The sequence below is a fragment of the Triticum dicoccoides genome, chromosome 1A (assembly GCF_002162155.2).
Source record: "Triticum dicoccoides isolate Atlit2015 ecotype Zavitan chromosome 1A, WEW_v2.0, whole genome shotgun sequence".
Taxonomy (NCBI): domain Eukaryota; kingdom Viridiplantae; phylum Streptophyta; class Magnoliopsida; order Poales; family Poaceae; genus Triticum; species Triticum dicoccoides.
The window spans coordinates 314,348,849-314,360,096 of record NC_041380.1 but is presented as its reverse complement, the minus strand read 5'-3'; the positions used below and the strand labels follow the sequence as shown (position 1 = coordinate 314,360,096).

At 45.1% G+C, this 11,248-nt stretch overlaps 1 protein-coding gene and 1 long non-coding RNA gene across 2 annotated transcripts; one reads left to right on the top strand and one right to left on the bottom strand.

Annotated features, from left to right (window-relative positions):
* The first annotated feature begins 2,369 nt into the window (after window positions 1-2,369).
* LOC119270473 lies at window positions 2,370-9,163 on the top strand. The gene is made up of 5 exons (XM_037552480.1): window positions 2,370-2,543; window positions 2,814-3,142; window positions 3,541-3,636; window positions 8,190-8,249; window positions 8,716-9,163. Exons 1-5 carry the CDS (start codon window positions 2,444-2,446, stop codon window positions 8,944-8,946), a joined length of 816 nt encoding a protein of 271 aa, XP_037408377.1. The 5' UTR covers window positions 2,370-2,443; the 3' UTR covers window positions 8,947-9,163.
* Window positions 9,164-9,232: 69 nt separating this feature from the next.
* Window positions 9,233-11,043, bottom strand: LOC119270482. The gene is made up of 2 exons (XR_005134149.1): window positions 10,745-11,043; window positions 9,233-9,775 (listed from the first exon to the last, which is right to left on the bottom strand). It is a non-coding gene; the product is annotated as an uncharacterized LOC119270482 (long non-coding RNA).
* Between the last annotated feature and the right edge of the window lie 205 nt (window positions 11,044-11,248).

Below are 11,248 nucleotides of genomic sequence, written 5' to 3'. Positions count from 1 at the left end.
TTGGTTAGAGTGGCAGACCGGCTAGTAGTACTAGTTTAAGCCACGCCAGGTCTCAAATTCGATTCCCACAAGTCTTTGATTTTTTGGGATTTTTAAACGGCATGTTACGAAAAAAATACGCTTTTTGCTTACTGGGCCGGCCCAGTAGCACCCGGATGCAGCCCAGGATCTTGGATTTGAGCTGCGAGGTCAACAATCCTTGTTTAGGAATACCCTCAGACCGGGATTAAAAAATTTGGTGTGTTAATTTCAAGGATTTGGAGTTCAGGATTTAATCTAGCTTCCGTTTTTAGGGGTTATCTAGCTTCCATCTACATGTTCGAGGTTTATTTTAGACTTTTTCCTTTACTTTTTTTGAGAAAGCATGTTGATTTAATTATTCACTTAATGTAACAATTACATGGATGACAGTAGGATTATGAGGGTGCCCCAACCAGAGATGGCGACCCTAATCAAGCCCAAGGGCACGTCTAGCCAGCTTATGCGACTTTATATTAGATAATCTAGACTCAAGAATATAAATACAAGAATTGAAAATAGTTTGCCAAGACCTAATTTCTTTTATCACTCCTCCATAGTTTCCTCCAGATGACTCCTTGATATGCTTCACCACTGTCGAGCAGGCGGATGCGATTACTAGATCTTGGAGTCCCAAGTCTTCCGCCAAAGATAACGCTTCACGACACGCGATTGCCTCCAAGCTCGCCGGATCGATCAGTCCTTTGATAACAAATGTCGAAGAACCCATATATTCGCTGTTGTGGTTCCTGCATACAGCCGCTGCAGTGCCCCGGCCTCGAAATACCGCTGCATCAACATTTATTTTGAATTTTCCCTTCGGCGGAGGTATCCACCTCTTCACCTATTGGATCGGCTTTTGGGGTGGTGCTCCTCCTCTCTGGACATCGCCCTTATTTTGAATCTCCCCCAACTCTGAAATGAACTGAGATATGAACAGGTGTGTAGACAGCGGGCTTTGATTAATGCCTTCATGAATTAGTTTCCTACATGCAATCCAAATAGCCCACAACGTGACAGAAACTTTGATGAACTTTTCATGCGTCAATCTCTCCAGCATTGCAAACAACCAATTTTTAGCGTTCTACTCAGCGTTGTCAATTAGTACATCTAGCAGCTCCTGATCAACTAGGCACCAAACACACCGCGCCATTGTGCATTCCAGTAGGCTATGACGCCAAGAATCTGGCATGCCGCACACAACACAAGTGCATGTAGTAGACATATTCCTTCTCATCCGCACATCTTCTGTTGGAATTGATTTTTGAGCCAACCTCCACAAGAACATACGAAGCTTCACAGGCACAAATACCTACCATAATTTTACCCAAGTTTTCTCCTCTTTCTTTCTGTTCGAACTGCCCGCCCGTTCCTCAAGCCAGTCCTCACGGCGGCGCTTCGTGTCCACTATCATTTTATAGGCTGACCTAACACTGAAAATCCTTGATTTCTCGAACATCCATGACCAATAATCGTCAATGTTTCTCAAACAAATTGGAATCTGAAGGATCTCATTTGCGTCAAAAGGAAGAAATACCTCCCGGATCAATTATGAATTCCACCTAGCGTTTGTAGTATCAATTAGTTGGGAAATTAACTCTGGTGGATTCGTCACTCTTGACAGCAATGGATGCATTTTTTCTGGTCTTGGGATCCAGTTAGTGGTCCAAACGCCGGTTGTAGCCCCATTACCAATCCTTCTTACTAGCCCTTGCTTCATTATGTCTCTTCCTTCCAAAATTGAGCGCCATATCTGGGACGGGTGGCTTCCCAAATTAGCTTCCAAGATAGAGCAGGAAGGAAAATAAACCCCTTTGAGGATACGAGCACTTAGCGACTCCGGGGAACTCGGAATCCTCCAAGACTGGCGTGCCAAAAAAGCTAAGTTAAACAGTTTGAAATCTCTGAACCCAAGACCTCCCATGTAACGTGGCATACATATCTTATCCCAAGACACCCAGTGGGGTTTCCTTTTACCTTGCTTACTTTCCCAAAAGAAAAACCGTATAGCATCCGAAAGCTTCTCACATAATCCCCGAGGCAGCTTGAAACATGACTTCGAAAAAATAGGGATGGCTTGTGCAACTGATTTAATAAATATATCTTTACCGGCTGCAGACAAAGTTTTCTCCATCCACCCTCGAATCTTGCTCCATAGCCGGTCAACCAAGTATTTAAAAGTTTCATTCTTGGATATTCCCACATCGGTGGGTAAACCCATCCTTTACTTTTTTTTTGAGACAAAACCCATCCTTTACTAAAGGGGCCGTTCTGGACCAGGTACATTCAGCCTTGGGTCGGGCCGGGCCGGCCCAGGTAGCCAGCTACGGGGTCTGAAACGGAAAAAGCAGCCCCAAACCCCCAAATCCCTGCCTTCGCTTCTCTGGTGACGGGTTGCGGCGCCGGCGACGAGGCACTGAGCAAGATGGCGAGCTCGGCGCTGAGACGATCTCTTCCACGACGCCTGCTCACTTCCGACCCATCATCCGCCGCAGCCTCCTTGTTCCGCCGCTCCTTCCTGTCCGGTAAGCACCCCCAGCCCCTCCCTCCTCTCCCGCGCAGTATCCGACATCCGGACCTAGCTCACCCGTTTTCCATTCCGTCAGAACCAAAATATCGAATCGGATGGCGGCAGGAGAGATCTAGGTGTAAATCAAACATTTTCTCTAGCTTTCGCGTGCTAAACCCCTTCATTTTGCGATGACGACAGCGTGATATTTGGGGAATTGATGTTTAAAGTGCTCTAGCGATGCTGTTTTCTCACACGCCGGTTTGCTGTGGATGTTGCTTCGCAGGAGAGGGCGCGGGGGAGAGTGCGGACGACTTTGAGAAACGTCTGTTTGAGTCAGATGACAAGTCATTCTTCGAGAAGCTCGATGGGGTCGGGAGCTCCTTTGGAAGACACGGCACCGGCTCTGGAATGGGTGCTTTTGGTCGGCCCGAGTTTGGTCAGCGTAGTAGTAATGGTGGGTTCATGGACGGTTTTGATTCCTTGAACGATGGCATGAACGAGAAGTTGGACGACGCGGCCCGCACCTTTCATATGACGGAGGAGGTTGAGGATGATGACTACGATTTCAGGCCGGATGTGAATTACAGGCGTGGCTCGACTTACAATGTCCGGGTAAGAGGGATAACTGTCTGTTACTTTGGTGATTCAAGTACTATTTGAGAGATCACAATTCCTTTGCAGTCTTGAGATTTAGTCTAGCATATACAAGTATTCAGGAAGTGTGGCTAAATGTGTGAGCTAGATTCTGCGGAGTTAGTTTATTACCACACAGCGTAGTAACTCTTTTGTGGATAGATGTTTGTCAAAACAGACTGAAATTGCTCGTCTGATCCAATATTGCCTAAAAACCACGAATCACCAGAAGATATTGTTATAGTATTTGTCAAAAGTGATCTTACATTTTGGGACGGAGGGGGTAACATTTATCATTTAATCATGCAAGCATCCATCTGTTATCTACTGGAATGATACTCTTCTAACACCAATTTATTCAACTCTACTGCATACAGGATCTTGACCTTACAAGACCTGCAGCCCCAAGGAATCCTCCAAGACCTCAGTTTGAAACGTCTACAAAGGAGGTTTTAAGGAAAGCCGATTTTAGGGTGAGTAAATCTGCTTGGCAACCTATGTAAACTGGGCACACTTTTTGTTTAAAATTAAATGGTACTCCCTCAAGAGGGAGTAGATTTTACAGTACTTTGGCAGCTTCTAGAGTCTAGAACTATTAGCCGGTATAAAGTTCAGGGATACTATGACTATGGTAATCCCCAAATATCTGGTGACACTACTATAACCTTGTGAGGATTCTGGCATTTTCTATTGATGCTCTCTATCGCCGTATTTGAATGTACTACCTCCGTCTGGGTTTAGTAGGCCCCCTCTCATTTTGGGCTAATGTTTGACTAACAAATTTAACTAATAAAATGTAAACTATATGTCACAAAAATTATACCTTCGGAAAGCTCTTTCAAATAGAAATCCAACAGTGTACCTTTTGTAGCATATATTCTATATTTCATTAGTCTTACTAGCAAATATACCCGTGCGTTGCAACGGGAGAATATCATATAACACTTCTCTAGAAAATAGACACCCACATCAATTATTCGAAACATGATACTGGTTTTGGAGAGTTAATCTAAAGCTTATATGTGGTTCTCAACTTTTTCCTGGCTCCTTTGTCCTTTGCCTGGCTCTGCTGAGTTCTTAGCCTGAAGCTTATTGTCTTTGCTCCATTCAACTCCACTTTTTTAGGATCTTCGGTAGCAAAAAAAAGTTTATGGTACCATCGAGAATTGTCTATTCATAAGAAAATGTACAAGTCAAAATTCAGTCGCTCTTTAAATTTATCTACTCGATACAAAAAATTGTGATGTGTGCAAAAGAATAATATAGATTACAATCTTCCTAAAAAACAGTAAGGTGCAAAGTGGGTAGAAGAATTATTTTCTAACAAATTGTATAGTCGTGTGTGTAGTGTACATCTCTGTACAGAAGAAGGTTCATACTTACAAGTCCATATATTCAAGAGAGAAGTGCATATTACACCCCTCAACTCTAGCCCTAGTCTAATATACAACCTCCAACTCCAAAACCGTCTAATCTGCAACCTCCAACTTTTAAAACCGGCCAAAATTCAACCCTCCTCTCCCCTTGACCGGGTCTGACCCGTTGACTGATGAACAGTAATTTTGAAAAAAATGGAAAATTCAGAAAAATAAAAATAAAAAAATTTTAAATTCAAAAAATAGTTGGGAACAAAATTTTAAAAATAATTTCGACTTTTCCACCGTGCGAACAGTAATTCAAAAAAAGTTTGAACTTTTGGAACGAAAATTTTCCCTCGGTCACTGTTCACGCAGTGAAAAAATGATTTTCCTGATTTTTTTACTTTTTTGAATACTGTTCACGCTGTTTACAGTAATTCAAAAAACAAATCCCGACGAATTTTGTTTCCAATTTATTACCTCCGGGTACATGTAAAAAACTGAATTTTTAATACTGTTCACCGGTGAAAAGTCGAATTTATTTTTAAAAATTTTTGTTCCCAATTTTTTTTGGAATACTGTTCATCCAGAGGCAAAAAATGCTTTCTAAAATTTTATTTTTCTGAATTTTCATTTTTTTCCGAACTTACTGTTTATCAGTCAATGGGTCAAACCCAGTCAAGGGGAGGGGAGGGTTAAATTTTGGCCGGTTTTAAGAGTTGGAGGTTGCAGATTAGACGGTTTTGGAGTTGGGGGTTGTATATTAGACTAGGGCTAGAGTTGAGGGGTGTAATATGCACTTCTCTCTATATTCAATTCTGCCTTTTTTTGTATGTGGGACCATTTCAGCTCCAAACTTGGTTCCACGATTACGGAAAATGGTTTTGACATGTACCTGATGGCGTTCAAGAAAAGGCATAGTGCATCGTTTCAGAGCTTTGTTGAATATATGGCCTGCTCGGTACGCTTCCAAGAAAAAAAATCTGCAAAGCACAATGGGAACATGCTGTATATATTATGCCACGGAGGGCCATAGATTTTTGATTTCTCCGAGCACGGTCCATCCTTAGTCCAGCATTACAATACCTAGTTGACTCTAGCTGTTCCTAGAACTATCATGACTAATAATCATAACTTGTTTCATCTTGAAATATATTTTCATACTCTACAAACCTTTCTCAGTATAGGTACAACACAACTCTATATTCAGTCAAGGTTTCTGCTCCTTTCCTATGAACTATAATATTTAATTTATTTCGATCACAGTAACATGAATATTAGCAGATGGCTTAAGTTGGAACTGTTGCCATCAGAGTGCAAGTGTGCCAGCTAGGTATAGTGAAATAATCACCCAGCGCCATAAACAATCGCACATAAATCCAAAGGATGTTTTGGTGCTAGCACGCATGGCATCTAGCCGCTTCCAGTCGGTGTACAACTGTACAGCAAGAACAATTGATTAAAAGAGCAACAACAAGCAACAAATCCTCACTGAGCGCCCCTCCTACACTTCGCCATTCCTCTCCTCCTCACCACCCAGCGCCGCTCCGCCTCGATCTTCCTCCTCCTGCTGCCTCACCATCAAGCGCCGCTCCTCCTCCTCTTCTCCATTCACCTCATCACCCAGCCATTTCCCGGCTGCCAAAGGTGGCGCTGGAAGTTCTGGCAGCGTCGGTGTGTGTTGCTGCTGCGGCTGGGGCGGTGGCGGCCTGCTTGTCGGCTCAGGGGGCGGGGCGGAGTCCCGGTGCCGTGGTGGTGGAGCCCCTCCCGGTGGGTGGCTGGTGGCTGGGAGCGACGGCGGGCTGCACGGCCGGCGTGCAGTGGCTGCTCGGTTGCTCGCCAGATCTAGCGGCCGGCCAGCATGCTCGGGGGCCGCCACACACACACACTGCACGCACACACAGCCAGCACAGGACGACAAGCTCTTCGCCCCGCCAGCAACACCACCACGACTTCTAGCCGGCCGTCCCAAGCAACGGCTTCGACTCCTGTAGCCATGGCGTCGGCCGGCTATCTCTCTTCGCCCTGCCACCTCCCCATCTAGCCGGCCGTCCCGAGCGACGGTTGCGCCTCCTGTAGCCGCGGCGTCGGCAGTCGCCCGGCCAGCACCTTCCCAAACATCTGGCCGGCCGTCCCGAGCGCCGGCTTCGCGACCTCCGTCGCTGCCTCGTCTCTTGCCGGTGAGCATCGCCTCCCCCACTGGCCTCCTTGCTGCAGCTATTCGCCCTGCCACAACCTTGAGCACCTGTGCCCTCCACAGAGGGCCTCCGTCGCTGCCTCGACTCTTGCCGATGAGCACCGCACATCTTCATTCTCTGGCCCTGCCACGGCGCCACCAGCTAGCTCTCCTCCGCGCCGCCGCGTTTGACCACCAATCTCGTCTCAGACCACCTCACCGTCCCAGCTTTGCTTGTGCTTCTTATCGGCCTCTCCACCGTTCGATCGTGTTTTTAATTGAGGTTGGTTGATGCTGCAGATAACCTGAAACGTATATGAATTGGTGAGAGTTGATTCATTGAAGCAAGGAGGGATTATTCGATGTATTATTATAGCTCAATTGGCTGCCTAGCCTACGTCAGACACAATTTTAAGCATCAATGCAGGCCCAACCAGAGGCCCAACCGAGAGAAGCAGCCCCGTATAGGAAAATCGAATGCAGCTTCGAAGAAACAAATAGTCCCACCTTGAAAAGTAAAAAAATTATCAGAGAATCAACGTAGGGAGAATTTTTTTTCAAAAAATCGACATATGGAGAACTATGAAATCTTCCGTCCTTTATTATTAGCTAAAGATGAATGGTCAAAGTTTGGCTCAAAATACTAGGGGGCCTAATAAACCCGGACGGAGGTAGTAGCAATTATTAACAAGTTTAGTATCATTAAACTGATGTGTTGCTTATTACTTTGGTTGATTCGAGTTATTGCCTCACATTCTTCTATCTTTGTAACTCGATGTTTTAGATGCCAATACTGGAACACAGCAAGTATCAAAGCCAGATTAGGATGTTGTGTGGGCATAAAACATACTCCCTCCATTCCACAATGTAGTGCGCACACGCTTTTCGAGATTTAAGTTTGACCATAAATTAGACCAATAATACAGTTTGAAACGGCAAGATTGTGTAATTGAACTCAGGGTGTGGGGGGTTACAGGGAAAGAGGCACATGAAAGAATTGTACACTCCGTTGCAAAACATAGGAGTATATTTTGATTTGTTAAGATAAGGTTTTAACCAACAATTAATCCGTCAATATGTGGTTTATCTGTTTATGTGATACAAAGTTACAATATAAGTAAGTACGTTTGAATCAAACTGATGACATGTCATTAGATTTGAATTCAGACCTTGTCTTGACCAATAAAAATACTGCCTACATTTTGACAGAGGGAGTAAAGAGTAATGGTGTAAGTTGGTAAGATGTAAATGGGGTAATGTTTTGGTTGGAAGTCTGCCACTTTGCTTAAGTAGTTTATGACTAAACTGCTTATCTTTTGGTGGTTTGTAACCAATTTTTGTAAATAACTACCTACAGATAGCCGCCTTCATGCATGGATACGTAGTTTTCGAGAGACCAACTTTGATCTGCTTCATACATTTCCATATCTTGAGCTATTAGAATTGTGTTAAACAAGTTGCAGTTTCTGACCACAGTAATTATTCCTTGCAGAATGTTAGATTCCTCTCCAACTTTCTTACAGAAGCTGGCATTATCATCAAGAGGAATCAGGTAATAGGGTACTTTCTCGGCTTTTATGTAAGATAAGGAAATATTGGGTGGAGAGGTTCGTGCCTTCCTGATATATAATACAAATTCAGATCGTGCTTTCTCAGATTGTTGCCAATAATGCATATTCTCTTCTTCATAGATGAATGACACCTTTCATATAAAGTGGTGTCAGATTTCAAGTAGCAACTGCCCTTTAATGTATTATGTTTTAAATGTTACTCTTATGGAGCCATCAGTTTATTTTGAATGATGCCCTTCACTGATGGTACTGCTGTTGAGGTGTTCATTGTTCATGCTCGTCGAGCACAAATGTTTTCATGCTTAATCTATATTATAATTAATTAAGGTGTGACATGTAAGTATCATCTCTGTCAGTTTTCAGGGTCAGCCTCACAAACGTGTTCATGCTCTTCACTGATGTATTTCCTTGCCCATTGTCGTTCTAACTTATTGATCTGCTCTCCAGACCAAGATAAGCGCGAAAGCTCAGCGCAAGGTTGCGAGGGAGATTAAGACAGCGCGTGCGCTGGGACTGATGCCTTTCACGACGATGGGCAAGAAGCCGTTCATGTTTGGCAGAAGTGCAGAGGAGGATGCTTCAGAGGAGGAGTATGGGTACGACTTCGTCGAGAAGGATGCTGGGCCTGAAGATGCCGTTGCCGATGCCGATGCCGTGCCCGATGTGGAGGCCGCGTAAACAGTGTGGGCGTTGTCGCCTCTACAAGCTCGCCCAATTTGCAAACTGCAGATGTCTAAAAATGCAGCGGCCGACGACTTAAGGATATTGTGACGAACTGTTACTTTGTTCTTTGTTCTGAAGGAGATATGCCTTGTGCTCAGTTATCCTCATTTTCAGGTTCGCCTTTGAAAGAGAATGTGCGGAACACATAATAAGCATATGCTCGTTTTGCTTATGGTTTCAGAAGGAGATATGCCTTTTGCCCACTTTGCCTTGTGATGTCGACCTGCGGGAAAAAGGAACGTGCACCAGCAACGCGCATATTTATTTCCATTTCGTTTTGGCAAGTGATAGGCGCCGGCGCACCGGCTCAAAATTGGGCCGGTCAGCGCGTACCCGTTCGATTGCAGTTTCCTGTACCGTCAGATCTGGCCCCCTTTCTTCATCCTCCTCTGATACATCATGCGGAAAAAAAGAAAAACGAAAATCTCCAGCACATCCCGCCTCACTCACGCAGCCTGCCATGGCCGCCCCTGCCGCTGACTTTGAAGCCACGCCGGCTCGCCGTCCTCGCAGCACTCGGCCTCGCCGGATCCAACGGGCGTCGTCGCTGCAACCAGCCGCCATCATGCAGAAAGAGGGCTGTCTCATAGCACATCGGATGCCTCTGCCGTTGCAGCAACTAATCGCCTCCTTCATAGCATGCTTGTCGCAACATCAACCTGCCCCGCCGACCGCAGCTCGCTGGCATCACGCACTCGCGCGCGTCGGACTGAAGCTTTTTTCCATGCCAGTCCAAGCTTTTCCCCATCCTCTCTGGTTGAAGCTTTTTTTTTCGAGGTTGAAGCTTTCCCCATGCCGATTGTAGCAAAAATAAAATCAGCAACAAAAGCAAAACAAATACTCCAGTAATCTGTTGGAGCAAAACAATTAGCCCCTTGTAGCAAAAAATAACACCGGCTCCAGCAAACTCAAAAACTGTTCTAACAAAACAAAAATGATAGTTCCAGCAAAAATGAAAATAATCTTGTCGGTTCCAACTCTTCTTAGGCTGGTTGTAGCAGAAACGATTGCTGGTTCCAGCAAAAAGACCCGATGCAGAGACACATGGTACCCATCGTTCATCGTCATCCTAGCTTCATCATAGCCTATGCAGCAGATTCAGAATGCTAGTTCCAGCAAAAATCAAAAGAGGTTCCAGCAAAAATTTGATGTACTAAAAAATGGCGGGGACAACGCCACATCCTCTCAATTTGTAGCAAAATCAGGAGAAGGTTCCAGCAAAAAAAAGAAGTGGCTCCAGCAAAAACCAAAAGAGGTTCCAGCAAAAAACAAAAGATGTTCATCAAAAAAATCAAACGAGATGGTAGCAAAAAAAGAAAGGGGTTGTAGCAATAAAAATGGGTGGATCCAGCAAAACAAAAACTTGGTTCCAGCCAAAAAGAACACTGGTTCCAGCAAAATCCCAGAAATAACAAATCTCCAACCAATTCGACGTAGCAAAACAAAAAGGCGGTTCCAACAAAAAATTATTATGGTTCCAGCAAAAATACCACAAACATCAAACTTCAAGAAATTTGATTGTAGCAAAACAAACAGCCGGAACATTTTACCCCGGATCCAGCAAAAATCCCACTAACAGCAAACTCCAAACACAAAATCGATTGCAGCAAAGGAAACAATCGGTCCCAGCTACAAATTACTACCGTTCCAGCAAAAATCCCAGAAATAGCAAACTCCAAGGAAACTTGATTGTAGCAAAAAAGACAGCTTGTTCCAGCAACAATGAATTCCAGTTCCAGCAAAAAAAAGGTACCTGGAGAGCTCGCCGCCCATCGCGTGCACGCACAGCCCCCTGTCTCCAGTCGCTTTGGGCAACCAACCCCCTCCACTGCTGACACGGAGGAGTGGAATAGTGGGTTGGGCATGACTTGTAAGGAGAGAAGGGGATGAGTTCGCCGGAGAAAGCCGACGGCGGCATAAAATGGATGGGAAGCGGCTGAGAAGCTCCGAGTGCGCGGGGCGCGCAGAGGTGGTGGCCCTCGACGGTGCTGCTGCCGGAGATGCGATTTGAGGATGAGATGGATGCTCGGGAAAGAAAGAATGGCTGGGAAGCGCTGAGAAGGTTCGCGTGAGTGGATAAGGTGCTGACGTGCGTGAGGATAAGTCAGCGTGGGATGTGAGTCACATGATGAAAAACAATCAGACGGCGCGCGTGCGACCGGCCGCAAGCATTTCCCTTTCGTTTTCGGTTTGGTGACATGTCGGTGTGGTGTTGGTTGCACCTCTCAAGTGTCAATCATCATAATTGGGTGTCGGG